The sequence below is a fragment of the Poromitra crassiceps genome (assembly GCF_964638095.1).
Source record: "Poromitra crassiceps genome assembly, chromosome: 10".
Classification (NCBI taxonomy): Eukaryota; Metazoa; Chordata; class Actinopteri; order Beryciformes; family Melamphaidae; genus Poromitra; species Poromitra crassiceps.
Genome location: NC_139631.1, coordinates 16,785,737 through 16,805,800, shown reverse-complemented (window position 1 = coordinate 16,805,800; position 20,064 = coordinate 16,785,737). Strand labels below are relative to the sequence as shown.

At 44.7% G+C, this 20,064-nt stretch overlaps 1 protein-coding gene across 1 annotated transcript in view; it reads left to right on the top strand.

Annotated features, from left to right (window-relative positions):
* dmxl1 (Dmx like 1) overlaps positions 1-20,064 on the top strand; it is a gene marked incomplete at its 5' end in the record, with an annotated part of 62,355 nt that overhangs the window by 38,628 nt on the left and 3,663 nt on the right. Inside the window, 18 exons of the mRNA XM_083643930.1 lie at positions 470-546; positions 3,880-4,001; positions 4,640-4,897; positions 5,795-6,009; positions 6,454-6,605; positions 6,923-7,008; positions 7,578-7,779; positions 8,759-8,876; positions 9,364-9,426; positions 10,868-10,954; positions 12,470-12,588; positions 14,331-14,478; positions 15,765-15,825; positions 16,263-16,390; positions 17,241-17,318; positions 17,620-17,711; positions 18,530-18,582; positions 18,880-19,097. Coding sequence (XP_083500056.1) covers positions 470-546; positions 3,880-4,001; positions 4,640-4,897; positions 5,795-6,009; positions 6,454-6,605; positions 6,923-7,008; positions 7,578-7,779; positions 8,759-8,876; positions 9,364-9,426; positions 10,868-10,954; positions 12,470-12,588; positions 14,331-14,478; positions 15,765-15,825; positions 16,263-16,390; positions 17,241-17,318; positions 17,620-17,711; positions 18,530-18,582; positions 18,880-19,097 — 2,277 coding nt within the window. The remainder of the gene's footprint in view (positions 1-469; positions 547-3,879; positions 4,002-4,639; positions 4,898-5,794; positions 6,010-6,453; positions 6,606-6,922; positions 7,009-7,577; positions 7,780-8,758; positions 8,877-9,363; positions 9,427-10,867; positions 10,955-12,469; positions 12,589-14,330; positions 14,479-15,764; positions 15,826-16,262; positions 16,391-17,240; positions 17,319-17,619; positions 17,712-18,529; positions 18,583-18,879; positions 19,098-20,064) is intronic.

Sequence of the window (20,064 nt, the reverse complement as noted above, 5' to 3'; positions counted from 1 at the left end):
TACAAATCGTGTAGTGTGTGCATGTTTGAGATTCTAGGGGAGATAAACGATAATGACGGGAGGCTTGCACAGCAGCAGGATGATGTAGGCTATTCACGCAGATTTTCAGTCCTAAATATCAAACATGTTTGATATGAAAGCATTCATATTGACTTAAATATTTTGTTCATATAAAAACGTGTGTAGAGCACAGTGGTAGAGTACATGTAAACTATGTTATGAAAAAAAGTATCCATCGCTGCTGTAATTTTAAGGAAAATAAAAATATATATATATTTCCTATCTATCCCTTGCTGCAACTGGGAAAAAAAAATAAAAAATAAAATAAAATAAATTCCCTACCGACCCATCACCGAACTGACAACCAACAGGAACCAAACTTTTTTTTTTTTAGGCCCTATCTATCCCTATCTACCTTATCTAGAAACTCATACTAATTCCTTTCTTCTTTTGTCCATGGCTGTTTCAGATATACGTGCTGCACACCCTGGCTGCCTCCTTGTCTGCCTGCATCTATCAGTGTCTGTGTGATGGACAGAGCTACAGGTCAGCTACACTCTCATCAAGCAATGACTTTTACACCACCGTGTTCGTTGAGCTGTTGTTGTTTAGCCTCAGCTAAATCAAGTGTACTCTTCAACCTATTTCGTGTTGCAGGGACTGTTGTAGCATAGTCAGTAGGGGTGGGAATCACCAGATGCCCACGATACGATACTGAAACGATACTTGAGTCACGATACGATAGTATTGCGATACTGCGATATTTTCGATATTGCGATATATCGATATTGCGATATATTGAATATTGCGATATTTCGATATATTGCGATTTCTTACATTTTCAACTGCAAATGATGTCCCCAAAGGAAAACTTTGTCATCATCTGATTTATATAAGAACAATTTTTCAGTCTGTACATCTGACTTCAACCATTTTATTGCAGCAACATTGTCAAGTAGACATACCAACAACTTTCATAAAGTCATGTCATAGTTGCATGCACCTGACAAACTGAACTGTTTGTTACAGTCTACTTACAGTCCACCTTAACTGGATGTGTGTGTGGACTACTGTACTTATGTAGTTTTTGCAACTTCACTTCACTTACACAAAACATCTTGTGCAGCCCATTCAGTAACTGGGGAATTTGTAAATTACTGTTATGACAAAACTGTTACTGTTAAAACAAAATGAAAATATGCTACCGTTTGTTTACTGCTGGCCTTGGAACTAAAGTTTATAGTAGCCCGGTGGCCTGGCATGGCCTGCAAAAAAAAAAAAAAAGTTTTTTTTTTTTTTTTTTTTTTGCAATATCGATACAATATCGTCAGGCAAAATATCGCGATACTGTGGTGTATCGATTTTTTCCCCCACCCCTAATAGTCAGTAACTTCATACATCATTTGAATGCATGCACATCACACACTCTGAGCTGTTTTGAAGCCATCCGTTTCTTCACAATGTTTCAGGGGTCTGGGGAAATGCGTCTTCCCAGGTCCCAGCCGAGACTTTGAAAAACACTTTTATGCCGCCTGACTTGGGGACGGGTTGAGTTCAGTGCGTTCTGATATCTACACCGGAGCTTCTCTGGGAGCTAGCTTCTTGAATTCTTTATATGTCTTAAAGCGATGTGTAACTTTGATATGTCTCCATTTTCCAGAACATTCACCTTGACACAAATCCATTAACAGCCAGACACCAGCATGCAGGAACACAGGCTGTATGCCAAAAATACCAATGTTATAGCAAAGTGAAATGCTGGTATCCTTCTTAAGGTGTCCTAGTCTGGCTTTCTCAAAGTCATTCTCCTGTAGCACTGTGTGATCATCTTTTTCTTCCATTTGGCAATCTTTTCTTTATGGTATGTTTTTATAAAAAGCTTTAACTGATCAAGCCTGTGCTTGTGTAAATCTCTGTCACGTCTCTGTCAGATTGCTCGATGCTCTAAGGCTGTGGTCCCCAACCACCGGGCCGTGGACCGGTACCAGGCCGCAACGCATTTGGTACCGGGCCGCGAGCCGGGTCCAAAAAAATAAAATAAAAAATGTTTAAATAAATACAGGGTATAATATTATAGGCTGTGTGTGGTAGTTGAAACATAGTTTAAAGTTGACGTTTATTTATGTTTGTAGTTGAAACAAAAACATAAATACTCTAGGCTACATACAGTACAACACAAAAGGCTGTTATTTACCCTTTGTCGCCACCTGGTGAATAAATATATATATAACTAAAACCATTAAAATTGACAACCGGTCCGTGACCTTTTTTCCCATGTATCTACCGGTCCTTGGCACAAAAAAGTTTGGGAACCCCTGCTCTAAGGCAGTGGTTTCCAAAGTGGTGTCCGGGGACCCCCAGGGGTCCTTCAGGGGGTTCCAGGGGGTCCCCAGCAAAAAGGGGAATAATGTATTTTCACTATAATTCCATCCATATGTAACACAATAACAGAAAATATGACTCTTTTGCTCATGGTTTTCATCCACTTTCTGTAATAAAACACCTAAAAGCAAAAATCTTATCAGATGGGGGACCCTGGACAAAATCTTATCAGATGAAGGTCCGTGGTCTAATTTGTGTCACTTTAGGGGTCCTTGATGTGGAAAAGTTTGGGGACCACTGCTCTAAGGAATCCCTTTAACTCGTGCTGCTTTCAATGACCACATCATGAACCTTGCAGCTAGAGTGTGGGGACCCAGAGATAGGATTGGTTGTGACATTGAAAACTGTGTCACAGAAAAGGGTAAAGTTATTTTGGCTGGGAGAGCAGGGAGAAAGCATATTCATTATTGTAACGGCCGGGGGGACCTCCTGATTTACTGGCAAACTGGCTGGCTCTGCAGAGCGTGCTCTCTGCTCCACAGAGTGCTCTCTGCCCTTGGTATTTCACAGCTCAGAGATGTGATTGAATGAGCACTTTGCATCGTCCTTAGCTAGCGCAACATATGCATGCTAATTCACGAGCACACACACACACACACACACACACACACTATCGTGCTACTGGGAGTTAGCTAAATTAGCCAGGCTATTTCTAATTTAACAGTGTCTTTGTAATGGTAATTATGATCTAAGCTCTCTCGTGTCGCTACAGAGGTTTTATGAAACTCTGCTTCTGCTTTTTGCTCCTGAATGTATGAGAGAGAGACAGAGAGACAGAGAGAGAGAGTGATTGAATATTTTAGAAGTAATTTTACATTGTAGGTCGTGAGTGTTTTACCCAAGCTGACAGCATACTCATCCACTGTTGTTCATGTTAGCTTAGCTTCTGTTTGTTTTAGTTGACCATTATGGAATGCATCAGTTAATAAGTCCATCTAGATAAAACCTAAAAGCATCTCTGATTACCTGTACACTCCGGACCGGGAGCCGGGAGAGTAGACGGACGATGTGAATGTGGAGATTGAATTTGCAGGAAGCAGCAAAGAGACTGCCACTTTCCTTTCTAAATGATATCCCCCTTGACCTTTGAATTCCTTCTGATCTGGAGGCGATTTTGTTTTTGTTTTTTTACAATAGCATAAACGGGGACTTATTGGATGTTAGAGAGAAATGGAATAGACTCACTGATGCGTTGGGTATCCCTACTCCCTGTTAAAACTATCCAACTATCCGAGTTCATATTGTGTATGCTGAAAAGCCCCCTGATGCGAGATTTCATATCTTGGTAGAACAGAGCTTGACAGCATTGCTCCTCTCCATTTCTTATGAGAAATCTCACAGAATTCAGAGCAGACTTGAAACATTTACTGTTTGACATTACATATTTACACCATCCAACCCCATTTTCCATTTCCACTTTTTACTACTGTATTTCATGTTTCATTTTCCTTTGTGCCCTCATACTGACAAGAGTGTGTGCGTGTGTGTCTCCCACAGCCATGTGAACCCTTTCACAGGGATTGTGTATCAGAGTGTGTTGCTGTCTCAGAAGCAGCCAATCAGAACCGTCAGCATGGAGGAGACTGTCTTCCCCAACACTCCTCCTGCACAGTGGCCAGGTAAATCGCACAACAGATGAACATGCTGTACTCTACTTCAATACGCATAATTACATGTTTGTCTGTGTACAACACATCATTGACAAAACCACCCCCAAAACACATTTTTCTAATGTGTAATCAAAGCTTAAAAATGGCCAATGACTAAAATTTATTTAATATATTCCACGTGAGTTTACTTTTCCAATGTTGTTCCTTCCTCTGTTGAATTTATTCAGGTGCTGATGGGACCTGATGGTGTTCTCACTTGTGTGTATTATATATTTAAGTAGATGATATTATTTAAGACTCGTTAGATTTTAGACATTTTGGTGAGGTCACTGGAGAGACACTTCAACCATGATATGAGATCAAAGAGGATCCGACTTTGCAAACTACTGAAATGAGTGTTTTGCTGTTGGGTATATTTAAATACCTTGGAAGCCGTCATATTCTCTAACCTCCATGCTTCTCATCTGCTCCCTCTCCGCGCTCAACCACCCTTTCTGCCTCCCTTCTTCTCCTACTCCCTCTTCTCCCTCCATCGCCTCCACTTTCCATGCCCTCTGTACCTTTCTCTATCCCTCTCCCCTCCCCTCGCCCTCACCTCTGCCTACTGTATCTTTCTCTCTTTCTCTTCCACCCATCCCTCTCTCCAGGTATCGCCTCTCTGATCCGTCTGTTGAACTCGGCGGGCGAGGAGAGCCAGCCAGGCTTAGCTGTGCTGCTCTGCCAGATCCTGACTGCCGTCTTCCTCAGCCTGTTCGTCCACGGCTTGGCCACCCACTCCTGCAACGAGCTGTTCCGCATCGTGGCCCACCCTCTCAACAGCAAGCTGTGGGTGTCCGTGTTCGGAGGAGGGGCCCGGAGCCCTGTCATAGAGAAGACCCACAGCCCAGCCAAGTCACCGCCGTCAGGTTGGCAGAGTTTATTTCTGTCTGTCTGTCTGAGTTGCTGTCTCCATGTATGGGGTTTTGCTTATAGAGGTGACCCAGTCGCCAGATCTAATCAGCCATGCCAAGTTAGCGGGGGTCCTGACAGAAAAGGACTCATTAATATTTAAAGTTGCTACTGTATAATTATCCAAAGCATCTGGGGTCGGTTGCACAAGATTAAGTTTTCTCCTTAAGTATGACACTTAAGGTGTCTCTTCTCCTTAGCTGAGGGACTTACGTAAGGGTGTTGCACAGAATCCCCGAAAAGGTTTCCTTAGTTATGGAAAAACCTTAAAGGGATCATTTTAGGGACGCGTTTTTTTTAAAGTCTAACCCTATTTGCTACTTACACTGTTCCTCATAGAAGCTTCAGAAAGTTTGGCAAAAACGAATGCAAGGTCAATGGGGTCACGCTGCTGTATGTACAAGCTGACTGAGGCTGACTAAAATTTCATCCACACTGCACACACACACACACACACACACACGTCACACACACACACACACAGTGCACACAAAGTACATTTCAGTCAGCCTCAGTCAGCTTGTACATACAGGCGCATGAACCCAAGGTAAGGAGAAAACCATAAATACTTGAGTGAACATTTTAAGGAAACTTTAAGGAGAAGAAGTGTTTTGTGCAACCGATTTTAATTTAAGGAAACCTTAACTCGGACTTTAAGAAGATTCTTAATTCAAGGTGTTTTGTGCAACCGGCCCCAGAAGTTCAGAAAAGCTTTTACATATACATATCAAAGTAGTAACATATGTCATGCTTTGTGTATGTCCTGTATATGACGTAAAAATAGTGTGAGTGGGTGTGGCTGTGAAGCCAGCCTATATCAGTCAAATTAAGAACATTTTGTGTGGTCCCTGCAGCCTCACCAGCCAACGAGGGCTCAGAGAGGAAGTCCAGACGCTTCAGGCTCCTGTCCTCGCGCAGCGGCTCCAAAGAGGAGGCGGGGTCAGATAGGGAGAGGGAGGGGACAGCCAGCCCCAAGCTTGGACGTGTCGTGGAACACGAAGCTGCCTCCGTCTTTAAAGAACGTTTTGTCCCTCCAGAACTCAGCATTTGGGACTATTTCATCGCCAAGGTAACCCAGATTGAATGCATATCATAGAATTAAAAAGTAGCATTATATAAAAAAAAATTAGGTCCAGCTTGAATATTTAATTCATAGTCTATAATAACTTTTACTTAAACTTAGCACACATCCCTTCAGTGTTATAATAGGCTATCTGATTATCATTGCGATAAGGTTTCATCCTCTTTCTTGATATGTTTAGCTGTGTGTTCACATTTTGAATACATTCAGATTATAGTCCTCAAGAGACATCCTAAAGTTGAATGGCAACCAATGAAAGGCTAAGTCTGTGGAATGTAGCATGTTTGATTGAGCTTTGAATGAGGTGTATATTTCTGCAGTTAGTGAACCAGCCGATGCACCCATACGCCTGGGACATCAACCAGCCTACTGTCACCGTGTCCACAAAGTCAGTCTTGCTTCATTGTTGTTGTTGCATTTCATGTCATTTAGCCATTCCTGCCACCGTCGGAAAGCAGAGTAGAGTATGACTCAGAGGAGAGCCAGGGAAGCCAGGAGGAAGATGAAGATGACGACGACGACTATGAAGACGTGTTTGACCCCAACTCTCCACTGAAAGAGCATTCGAACCACAACTCATACAGGTACCCAGAGAGGTGATATCACTGTAAAGCCTGATGGAGTTTATGTTGTAGTTTATTATTACAGTGACAGTTAATAAACTGTGTTTAAGGTACAGTACTGCACAAAATTAGGAAATGTGCTTCTGTTGCTCATTGGGTTGCATAATTCACAAATACTGCAGGAAGTAGGGCCTCAATTCCCACTAGACTAGAGCCACCCATGGTGCTTTAGCACGTTGGATAAAAGCATCCACACATATCCCATTTGGTGGACATATCCCACAATTTTTAACTGTCATTAAACAGTTGCATGTAATGGCTGCTCTCTGTCCTTGCAGTTGGTGTTTGATGCGTCTGACCATGGTTCAACTGGTGCTGGGCAACCTCAAGTCCTTCTACCCAATGGCAGGTCATGATCTGTTAGGTAAACAACACTACACACTACAGTACCCTCTGACATACTAATGTGTGGTGCTTATGCTGCCTTCCAGACAACTGGGACCTTCGGATTTTCTGACTTCCTCCTACTAGAAAAAGTGCACTGGAATGCCACTGAAAGTCGGAGCTCCGACTTGAAAACTCAGGTGGGGGGGGGGCAATAATGGCCGCAACCATGGAGTAGGCTATGTAGTCCAAAGTATGAAGTGCCAAAATAAAATGTATAATGGAATCTGTTACCTTATGTGTCGCTGCCGCTCCTCATTTTCGTTTAAATATGCAATGAGGGTGCTCCGCTCATTGTTAAGCTGTCTTGCTATTTGCCAAACAAAAAAAAGTTTGTCGCGGTCCGCCATGTTTCTTGCTTTCGTTTTGCCTTTGTGCACTGGAACGCTTTGAAGGTGGGGGGTGGGACTTTTCCATTGGGAAACACCCACGTCCCAGTTGTCTGGAAGGCAGCATTAGACACGTTCTGCCACAATTCCCACAGCCTATTAACTGATCTTCTGTTTTTCCTCCCTCTGTTTGTGTGCGTGCCTGCCTCTGCTTATCCAGATCTGCCTGTGGGCTCTCCACTGTGCCATGGGGCCCTGAAGACGCTGCAGCGCTGGGAGCAGGTGCTGCAGAAGAGGCTGGAGATCTTTGGAGGTCCTCCTTCCAAGTACATCTCCACGCACCCCCAGGATGAGACGGCCACCTCCGGCCCTGCCCTCCTCAGACACAAGGCTCTGTTTGAGCCTTCCAACACGCCATTCAGGTAACGCCCTGGGTCTGCTAGCTTTTAAACCAATCAATCATCTTTTCTTTTGTTTTGTTTTGTTTTGTTTTGTTTTGTTTTAATGTCTGCACAATCATTATGAGATGTTTTTGGATCCAATCAGCAATGGAATAATGCTAAAATATGTATTATTGCTGGGATGTCTGGGTAGTGTAGAGATAAAAGCATCCACCTGCTTCAGAGACCCGAGTTCAATTCCCTCTGTGGGTGGGAAGCCGGTGGGTATGTGTCCTGGACCCTGTACTAGCGCCTCCTCTGGTTAGCCTGTTCAGGGGGGGGTTCTGAGGGGGGGGGGTGAAACTCCTCACTGTCAGGTGGTAAGAAGCGGCGTGGAGGAAGCATGTGCTAGTCTACAACTCTCCCCAGATCGGCAGAGGGGGTGGAGCATCAACTCGTCTCGGACAGCAGGCGAAATTGGCCAAGTACAATTGGGGAGAAAATGGCAGAAAAGGAGGAAAAACAATTTATTATTGCTAAATGAGTCAGATGCTTTAAATTACATTTTGAATTGATTAAAATAAGAATTAGTCAACCCTAGCATGTTTATTAATGTGCACATTTTAGGGAGGCATTCCTGTTTTTGACTAGAGAAAAGCTATGATTTAGTACTTTACAAGACTGCATCAAGCCTTGAGCTTTTAAACATGGAGACTTCATCTTAACACAATGTGGTACATTTGATTTCAAATTGCCTTGAGCGCTAAATGTGCAGAGTCTTTACATCACATCCACACCAGCTGCTCCTCAGGATCTCACCAATACAGTGGTGACCTGTGTGGCTCTTTCAGTGGCATTTACTGTTCTTGGATGAACTTCAGTTGTGTGCATTTCATATATCTTGTCTAAAGTGCCAGATACAGTATCTGGAGTGCTCAGATCAGCATCAATGGCACAAATCATTGTTGAAAAGAGACATTTTGTGAACACTATATATTGTATATGTATTGGTTGCCTCCAGGTCGAGCCACCGTTCGGCGCTGCCAGTGAAGCGTCTGTGGCAGTTCCTGGTCAAGCAGGAAGAGGTGCAGGAGACGTTCATTAGAAACATCTTCACGAAGAAACGGGAGCAGAATGAGGTACAGGGTTTCCCACTACGCTGCCCGGCTGCATGAACCGTCTACATACAGTATATGGCACCCCTGTAGCACCCTCTTGCACATCGCATTGTCACTGACTAATAACACATTTAACTACTTTGTAATGTTAAAACCCACAACGCATCTCTGTATTCACCCCCAAGCAAACGGTGTCATGGTTGCTCCTAAATCCCTGGTGGCGCATTTGTGCTTTTTCTTGTTCCGCATGCCAACCCACATCTGTTCCTACTCTCTCTATTTGCAGTACAGTGCTTTCATGTTGCTCAAATAATTGCATTGATTCAGCCTGGTTTGGTAACAGCCCAATAATACAGTCTCTGTGTGTGTTTGACTGCATGGTTCATCACACTGGTTGTTGTCGTTGTGTATGTGTGTGTTTTGTGTGTTTGTTTGTTTGTGTCTGTGTGTGTGTGTGTGTGTGTGTGTGTCTGCCCTGTGCGTTGTGCTGCTTCCCCGATAATAAAAGTCTGTCGAGGAGCAGCCTGACAGTATGAAATGTTCAGGGACGGACGAGACTGGAAGCAATCAGGTACTGCTGCTTTGGCTCATTTGCGGCTTATGGTGGCAGGATGGGGGGGGGCATTGTGGTGCTAGATATGGGACAGCACATTGGGAGTTGTTGAATGACTAACACATAAAACCTGCCTTTTGCTCTCTCTTTTTTTACCATTTCATTTAAGTGTTATATCTGCATCTCACCGGTACTTTTAACATTAAAAAATAATCTGAATATTTTCTCAAGACCAATAAACAAACTGCTATTCTGTATAAATGTTGTAAAACCTTCTGAAATATACATCACCATGCGTTAGGGTGAATGGTGCAGAGTGTGTAGTAGGTTCGATATGGGGACATACTCATCATGTGCCTTGTATTTTGCCTTATATAATATTATATATGGCTCAGACAACGTAAGGGACATTAAAATTCAGTTTTTGACAGAATGCCGCGTGTGTTGCGGGCCATGAACAATGTATGTTCATGTTGGATAGAAAATCAAGCTGTACTGTACATTGATGCTTCGTAGAGGTTTGATAATCTTCTCCTTCTCTCTGTGCAAGCTGCCACATAGTGTAGTGTAGCCACTAGGTTTGGCGCAGCGTTAATGAAGCCAGTCTCTCTGAGGACAGCCTATGAAGCTGAATAACTTCTGATTAAGGGGCCCAACACTGTCGCAGCAAATCTGCATCCCACAGGGATTATGTGCTCTGTGAAAATGGCAAACCACCATATTTAGATGACTATAAGTCGAGTTTCACTTCATTTCATCTGACAGACAAAGACATGGTCTTTTCCCCTTGAATAAGCACAGTAAAGACTCTTAATTAAATCTCATGCTCAAAGGATGCCTGTCTCTGTTTGAATAACTTTGGCTTCGAAATGTAACATCTCCATATAATATGTATGCAGTACTGCTACTCTACTACCGCATACGTCCCATAGGATTGCTGTGGTACAGTGTGTGCCTGTGCTCATCGCTGAAGGATTGTTTTTGCGCACATTGCTAACTAACGCCACTAGCCGAGTTATGTTGTCTGCTGTAGCGAAACAATTTGCCCTGATGCACTAACACACACACCTAAGGCAAGACACACACAGTACACACACACACATTACAGACACACACAGTACACACACACACATTACAGACGAAGAACGTGTTGCACACAAATAATAATATATAATATATGCCGTTCTTGAAACATCGCCCTGTTGTAACCGTGAGTCGGACACTTATTCATTCTTCACCTCATCTTGTGGGTCCTGTCAGGTCATTTGGCTCGATAGTGTTTAGGCAGGGCGCAGAGCTTTGCCCTGTTGTTTTGTTTGGAGCAAATGATTACCTATGTTTCAGCTGGGATATCTGGTGAAACTCCATTTTGTGTGTGTGTGTGCGTGTGTGTGTGCGTGCGTGCGTGCGTGTGTGTGTGTGCGTGTGTGTGTGTGTGCGTGTGCGTGTGTGCGTGCAGATCGAGGCAGATCTGGGGTACCCTGGTGGAAAGGCACGCATCATCCACAAGGAATCTGACATCATCACCGCCTTTGCCATCAACAAGGTAGCGCTACAACAACTACAGTTAGACCAATATTGTTTTCCCAATCTATTGGTCCGTTCAAAAAGCCATATTGTTCAACCTCTACTTCTTCCAACCCTGAGAAAACTATACTCGAAAAACCAATGTCAGTTCAATCCGATGTCATTTCAAAGGTTTACTTTAATTGTAGCATCATGCAACCTTAAGTGAGAATTAGTAGTCTGTCATCAAGCGCTTACTGTGAAAGCTGTGGAGCTCACCTTCAGGGATTTTCTTTCAGGCAAACTTTGTCTAAATCCCTTTATCCCCGCTGAGCAGAGTAGCAGTGCTTTGTAGCCGCTGTGATGCTACAGTGTTCAGCCTGACTTGTCCTCGTTTGATAAAGGAACAGGTTCACACACTGATGCTCTGTTCTCTTTTTTCCCCCACTTTGCTCTGTTGTTGGTGTTTTTGTAAGCCCCGCTGGATAAGAGCTTCAACTGCAGTAAATGCCTAATACAAAGGCCCAGATGGCCTACTGTACTGTATATACTGTAGGCCTATAGCTTATGTAGTGTTTATATTTTTATTTTATTTCTGTATTTAACTATTTATTTATACAGGAAAGGCCCTTTAGAGCAAGCCCTCATTTACCAGGACGCCCTGTTACGGTGCGTTTAGACATTTACAAAAAACAAACAAACAATCAAAAACAGTACAAACGGATAACAAGATTTAAAAAAAAAAGCAATATTGATTTTTGTTTTGTTGGTACTGTAATAGGTGTTACTGTTAGGCACTGGTAACACCTCATGCTGGGCTATTCTCATCTTATTTAGCTACATGTAATTACTGCTGAGATCAAATGACTATGCCTTTCGTTCCCACCTCTTGTTGGATCAAAAACACACTTCAAGATTTCTTCAACTAAAGAAAGTCACAAAGTTGCCGTCCTAGACACATTTTCCTTTGCTGATCCCATGCTATTCTGTGTTAATTCTTTTATCTCTCAGGACAGGCTACATGCCTTATTTTGTTCATCGATCAAAGCCAGGCACACCTCAGGTCATCATTAAATGCAGAGAGCTGGATTATTCTGTGACCATAGGCTGAATGGAGGATGAAAGAACCGCCCCCCCCCCCCCCCCCCGCTGCCTCTCACTCTTTTAACTTGCCTATTTACAGTATGTTTTATCGTTTCTTCCCGTATATCTGATCCTCTTCTGCTTTTTCTGTTCTCCTCCTCACTGCGCTCTGTGTCTCCACCTCTCTTCCTGTCTCCTGTCCTGTCTCTGTCTCTGTGTCTCCACCTCTCCTGTCTCTGTGTCTCCACCTCTCTCCTGTCCTGTCTCTGTCTCTGTGTCTCCACCTCTCCTGTCTCTGTGTCTCCACCTCTCTTCCTGTCTCCTGTCCTGTCTCTGTCTCTGTGTCTCCACCTCTCCTGTCTCTGTGTCTCCACCTCTCTTCCTGTCTCCTGTCCTGTCTCTGTCCTCCTCACCGCGCTCTGTGTCTCCACCTCTCTTCCTGTCTCCTGTCCTGTCTCTGTCTGCTTCCCAGGCAAATCGGAATTGTTTGGTCATGGCCTCCACCCATGACATTCAGGAGTTGGATGTGTCATCCATCTTGGCCACACAGATCTTGACGTGGATCGATGATGATGATGCCGAAGCCAAAGGGTAAGAGAACAGGCCTGTGTGTGTGTGTGTGTGTGTGTGTGTCTGTGTCTGTGTGTGTGTGTGTGTGTGTGTGTGTGTGTGTGTGTGTGTCTGTGCGTGCGTGCGTGTGTGTATATGCATGCTGAGGCCAACGGGTGGGGGGAACACATCCAGATCAACATCAACTTTTTAACTTTACACCCTCAGAGCTACATTGTGTGTGTACATGTGCGCTCATGGTAACAGTGTGAGTGTAGCTGGTGTACTGTATGTACAGCTACATTGTGTGTGTACATGTGCGCTCATGGTAACAGTGTGAGTGTAGGTGGTGTATGTACAGCTACATTGTGTGTGTACATGTGCGCTCATGGTAACAGTGTGAGTGTAGCTGGTGTACTGTATGTACAGCTACATTGTGTGTGTACATGTGAGCTCATGGTGACAGTGTGAGGGTAGCTGGTGTATGTACAGCTGCTTTGCGTGCCTGCCTGTATGTGTGTGAGCTGTATGTATATCCATTAACTGATGAGACAGATGACAGTGTCTGGGAGCAGGGTCACCTTCTATCTGGATTTGTCCTTATCCTTGTCCAACATAATGAGTCATCATTTCTGCTGTACAAGGTGGTGGTGGTAGTAATAATAATAATAATAATAATAATTTATATGACATAGTGCTTTTCTAAGTACGGTACTCAAAGATGCTTTACAATAGAGAAATTACAAATACACATACAAATATGAGAGTTACAGAGTGAGGAGGATAAAGATGGCATAAGAAGACAGAGGGTGCGTTTCAGTTCTGGGGAGGCATTGGGAGTCAGGTGTTGTAGGCTTTTTTGAAAAAGTGGGTTTTGAGTTGTTTTTTGAATGAAGAGTGAGTGAGAGAGAGAGTGAGTCTGAGTTTCAGATGTTTGAAGGGAGGGAATTCCAGAGGGTCGGGGCAGTGGTGGCAAAGGCCCTGTCCCCCAGGGTGCGGTGCTGGTGATGGGGTCAGGAGGTTGGTCTGAGGTGGCGGGGCGGCGGTGGCGATGGAGAAGGTTTGACAGGTATGAGGGGGCGAGATTGTTGAGAGCTTTGTAAGTGATGAGGAGGATTTTGTAGTGAATTCAGTGCTGTATTGGAAGCCAGTGAAGGTGTTGGAGGATGGGTGTTGATGTGTTCTCTGGAGCGGGAGTGGGTGAGCAACCGGGCAACTGAGTTCTGAACATGTAGTTTTGACAGTGGAAGGGAGGCCGTAAAGAATGCTGTTGCAGTAGTCTAGTGGAGGTTATGCAGGCCTGGATGAGTGTTTCTGCAGCTGAGGAGGAGAGGGTGAGCCGAAGTCCTGCAATAGGTGAAAAAAGGAAGTTTGGGTGATGTTGTTGATGTGTGATTTGAAGGAGTGGGTGGGATCCATAGTGACGCCGAGGTTTCGGACCGGGGGAGAGGGTGTGACTGTGTGACCAATGTGCTGAGTGAGAAGTTCTGGGAGGAGGGGTGGAGGGATTTGGGGCCGATGATGTCTGATTTATTGCAACCCGGTACTTAACATTATCCTTTGCTGAATTCAGTTGTTTTCTCTCACCAGGACATGGATAATGGTTCCTTGCGTATTGGTTCCTGTTGTCTTTCTCATGACAGCTGTGGGGACTTTCTTTAATGGAAGATAAAACAAAAACACTGAAGATGAATCGTTAAAACGATCCTCCCCACTAAACCGTCATTAAAGAATCCCCTACTGTGGAGCTCCCAACTAAGTACAACTTTCTGTCTCTCTCGCAGTGGTGCTAGCGACGATTTCCTGGTGGTCCACGCGCGCGATGACTTTACCACCCTCCATGGCACCACGCCCTACACCCACAGCAGCCCCGGCACGCCCATCAACATGCCGTGGCTCGGAGGCGTGCAGACCGGCAGGGGTGCATCTGTGGTGAGCGCCTCTCAACTTCAAGTTCATGTCCTTCATCACATTCACAAGCATGTCTCAAAGCACTTTACAGAGAAAGAGCCAACTGATGGACAATCCATCATAGAACAGAATGATGTCACACAAGGCTAAAGGACTCAGGCAATGCATTAGCTCTCGACCTCGTGCTCTGGATCAACACACAGGACTGTTTGAAATGCTTTCAGTTACTTGTGATATTTCACGTTACCAGACTTTAACGATTTTTGGACATACAAATCACAATGCCAACCCTGCTTTTCCTGCTTTATTGTGTTATTATCCCGATCACTCCCCTGTCTGGGATTAATCTCGCACACACACACTTTACTGCTTTTCTGTAATTAAGTGATCTTGTCAGTGACTATGGATTGGAACCAATCGGGGTGTGTCTCAAAAGTCCCAACCTCAGCCCTTCTTTGTACTCAAAGCAAAATCCTCTGTGTAATTAAAATGGTTTTAATTAATAATTCATCCCTGCCAGTTTGCCAAAAGCACCATGTCTCGAGCATGAGCTTAGCTTCCCTCATTGACTTAGAAAGGAACGAAGATGTTTTTTGGTTGCTGCATTGCTTGTGAGACACATGGTCCAAATCTCCTTCCATCATCTCACTGTAGTTAATTAAAGAGTTTGGAAAAGCGCTTAGACATAGCTGACGTAGCAGCAGGCAGCCAACTGCTGACTTGGGTGCTTGATCTGGTTCTGATAGTGCAGCAGCAATGCCTTTTGGAATCAAGCGATCATGAGTCGTTTGTTTGTTGATATCGACCAGCTACTACAGCATTGCCCTTGTCTAGCGGACCGGACACACTGCATCCTAATGATTTACCAAGCAGTTTGGCATAACGCTCAGGCACAATGATGCATCTCATTCTTCCTCGGTAGACATCGCTGTTCAATTCTGCCGATCTCGACACAGGACAGCAAATGGTAAATGAGCTATAACAAGGCAATTTGTACCATTAATGGTGATTAATCTATCACTCGATATCTCTGATGCTGTAGCTGTACATGAAGCAATAGAACCAGCTGATGAAGAATAGGTGCATTGACCTCATGATGCAGATTATAATTGTTTTTTCTGACCTTTGAATTTCATTGAGTGGATTTTAACTACAGTTAGAGTAGAGCCATTTTTCCAACTCAGTACTACTATGTCACAATATGTGTCTGTTCTCAAGAGTCACTGTTCAAACTCAAATCCTACATTGTTTTGTGAAAAAGTAGCTTCACTTACAGTAATATCCTCCACTTCACTTTCTTCCCCCAGCTGATCAAGAGGAATATCAACAACGTGAGAAGGATGACCTCCCATCCCACACTGCCTTACTGTGAGTAGCTCTGTGATGACTGACAACACATGATGAGAATAACTACCTCTGAAGTTTTACTATCCCGACATCGCATTTCCCATATTAAAATGGCTCCTAGGCAGTGATTACATCACCCAGAAAGTTTCTCTTATTGCTTAGCAAGTGCAAATTTTATTATTCTGGACTCAGTACTGATTTTGATTTAGAAAAGGCTGAGTGAGCCCTATTTGTTACAACCATATATTTTCTGCTAGAACTGGAGTAAAAACCACTGGGAATTCAGTGGTGAGGTAATTAACAGAAAAGAAAAGTTTGTCTCTTGTAGAAAAGCTTTTGTAGAGTAGGAAGGGAGCAAACTTTCCGGCAGGTTGAAGCTGAAATGTCTGTGAATTGAGCCATCTCCTCTATCAGTTAGTCAGAGAGCCTCACCGCTGTAACCCCCCCCCCCCCCGCAGACTTGACGGGAGCGCAGGACGGCAGCGTGCGCATGTTTGAGTGGGGCCACTCCCAGCAGATCATCTGCTTCAGAAGCCCGGGGAACTCCAGAGTCACCAGGATACGATTCAACCACCAGGGAAACAAGGTTACCACGTCATACACGCATACACACATGGAATGTGAGGTTGAACTCCCAGCATACAGAAGTCACACTATATTCAGGAGTTGCAACATGACTGGATTGTGTGCGGTGAGCCTGTCAGCTTCAGCTCCATCTTCACACGTTCTCTCACAGCTCTGCCACTCAGGCTGCAGCTGCAGCAGGCTTTTGCTTCAACTCACATCACTCCTCAGCTGAGTCATTCAACCGCTCTGAACTCTGAGCGTTCCCCTCCGGCTAATCATATTCCTCACAGACTTCGCACTACTAATGCCTTATCTGCCCGTCCTGGGTAAAAGAGCAAAATAGCCTTAAAATATTGGAAAGAGAGGACACAAGGAGCGCTCGTTACGTAAGTGTTGCTTTTTACTTTGGAGGCTGCCGAAGTGTCCGGGAAGATAAATCAAGCCCACCACAAGTCGTCCCCAAAGGTGCTTCTCAGTGGGTGCTCTTCCCCAGGCTAATCATTTTCTATCCCGTCAGTCCGGGGCAAAATAGTTGGATTTGCTTTGACATTTTGAAAACAAATCCTTATGTAAGTGATGGTTTCACTGTAGAGGCTGTTTTGAACATAAAATAAATCAGGTCTTTTCAAAACTTCTTTTCACCTAAGTCTAATGTCTGTTGTCTGACTGCGTTGTGTAGTTTAAGTCTAATGTCTGTTGTCTGACTGCGTTGTGTAGTTTAAGTCTAATGTCTGTTGTCTGACTGCGTTGTGTAGTTTAAGTCTAATGTCTGTTGTCTGACTGCGTTGTGTAGTTTGAGTCTAATGTCTGTTGTCTGACTGCGTTGTGTAGTTTGAGTCTAATGTCTGTTGTCTGACTGCGTTGTGTAGTTTGGTATCGTGGATGCGGACGGAGGGTTGAGTCTCTGGCAAACCAGTACAAGTGGGAATGCACCTAAACCCTACCTGGTAAGAAACTTTTCCTTTCTTCCCATATTCATTCTTGTTTGTCTCCCTCTCTCTCTCCCTCTCCTTCTCTCCCTCTCTCTCTCTCTCCCTCTCCTTCTCTCCCTCTCTCTCTCCCTCTCTCTCTCTCCCTCTCTCTCCCTCTCCTTCTCTCCCTCTCTCTCTCCCTCTCTCCCTCTCCTTCTCTCTCTCTCTCTCCTTAGTGTCCTCTCCTCTGCCCCCTTTCCTCCTGTAATTGTCTTGTTTACTCGCCTCTCTATTGCTGTCTCTATCGCTGACGGTTTTCTTTGTTTCTCTGGGCCAGACGTTGCATTGCCACAACAAGACGGCTCACGACTTCGTCTTTGTGGGCTCCTCCTCTCTCATCGCCACCGCAGGACTTTCCACAGACAACAGGTACAAGCGAGCGGCAGGGGAAATTCATCTCCCTCTGTCCTCCCACATTCTCTCCAAGCGTCGAATTTCCGTGTGGTGAATTTCTAATTAAACGCTGACCCTCTTTCCATTCAGCTCCACTGAGACGGCGCCGGCCAGGATAATGACGTGTGGTTTAATCTAAGCATTGAGCGGACATGTTGGGAGGGGTAGTAATGTGCTGGTTCAGTCTCCACAGGACATGTTGGGATCAGTGGTGTGGTCTAGGGGGGGGGGGGCTTAACCGGAAGTGGGTGGAGATTCGACCCATTTTGTTGTTGTTGTTGTTGTTCCTCCCCAAATTTACAGAATAGCTTCAGCTATCAGCTTCATCTTGCTTCTTCGGTCGCTATTCTCTCTCATGAAGATTTGTTTACCGACGGGGAGAAAGCCCCACGTGATAGCCTCTCTCTCTCTCTCTCTCTGCTCAACGCTGTAACACCATTTTATTTTGAGATTCAGTTGACTTTGCCATTTCCCATGGATATTGTCTCATTGACTAAAAAGGATGCCTATTTAAAAGCGTGGGGCAAGGCGTAGGCAAGGCTTGGGTGCTGTGTGTGAATGTAGGGTACAGAGCGCACAGGGTGAATTTTATGAATGGAAAGTGAAAACGATACGTATCATAGCACATTTCCCAGTGCGCATACGCAAATCTGAGTCATTTCGCAGTGTGTATACGCCGTATTGCTGCGTATCACGTAGACTACACCACTGGTTGGGATGGGTAGTAATGTGCTGGTTCTGTCTCCACAGGACATGTTGGGATGGGTAGTAATGTGCTGGTTCTGTCTCCACAGGAACGTGTGTCTGTGGGACACTCTGGTGACTCCAATGAACAGCCTTGTACACGGTGAGGCACACCACTACCTCCAGCGAGAGGAAAGGATTTGGCTTGACGCTTTTTGTGATAGTTTCTTTGATCATCAACTAATACATCGTGTTGAATTTCCCCCCAATTTGTACTTCTCTTTTGTCTAATTTCTTTTTGTATTCATTGATTTGATTCATTCATTCATTCATTCATTCATTCATTGTCTGCACTCAATATTTCCTCTCTATTCCTCCGCTTATCTGCCTTGCCTTTCCCCATGCTTTGTGCTCCTCTCTTCCATCCATCTGCTTTAATAGCTCTTCTCTTTCTCCTCAGCATTCTGCTGCCACGAGTCGGGCGCCACTGTGCTCTCGATGGCTCCCAGGCAGCAGCTGCTGATCACAGGCGGTAGGAAGGGCTGGATCAGCGTGCTGGAGCTTCCCCACAGGCACCAGCGTCAGAGCTTCCAGGCCCACGACTCGCCGGTCAAAGCGCTCGCCATCGACCCCACGGAAGGAAGTTTCATCAGCGGCTCCGCTGAGGGCAACATCAAGGTACGGTACGCCCACCGATACCCGCCAGCTGACAGGTGGTTTTCACGCACGCCATTTTGGTCAATGGTAAAGGGATTGGATGGAATTGTATCGTGCTTTTATCCAAAGCACTTTACAATGTGCCTAAATTCACCCATTCACCCATTCATACATTTATGAAGCAAGCTACCACGCAGGGTGCTGGCACAGCCATCGGGAGCAATTTGGGGTTCAGTATCTTGCCCAAGGGCACTTCGACATGCAGACTGGAGGAGCCGGGGACCACCCGCTCTACCTCCTGAGCCACAGCCGCTCCTACATTTTGCATTCCCAATTGAATTGAATTAGTTCGGGGAAATGTGAAAAACCCCTTGAGAGTTAAAACCTAAATTTCTCGAACATTGTAAATGCAATGTCTTTATTCTTCCATGACTTTTCTGAAATGTGCTGCCTTTAAATGCCAGTTGCTTGAAAGTTTGAGGTGTATATTCCAAACAAGGAAAATACAGAATTTGATCAATTCTCTGGGGAACTCTGCAGCAATCCGTCGTGTAAACCACACTGTTTACCCCATTTACAACTTTTCAGAGCAAAACAAAAAAGTCACAAAGGAGAAGAATTGTTAGCTCCCAGAAGCGCTTATAGACTGGTATCTTCCATCAGGGCCACGCTGGAAACCCTTGTATGCTAAATACACCTAACAGTGCCAGAACAACAAGCTCCAGGGTGTTGGGACCCAGGTGTGAATGTCTCTCCATCTCCTCCACCGCGGTCATTTCAACCATCAGATGGCTGTTGTGTTTATCCATTGAGACAGTGCGTCAGTCCCAGTCCAAACTCATTTCACACTTACGATTGCTCACCTGCCCTCAAAGTGTGGTACAAATGATTAAGACTTACGTGTATGGGAAGATGGGTTACATGGGGAAAGACACAGGAAGGCACAGTTTGGATTGAACACACAGGCGATGTGTAACACAGTAGACTG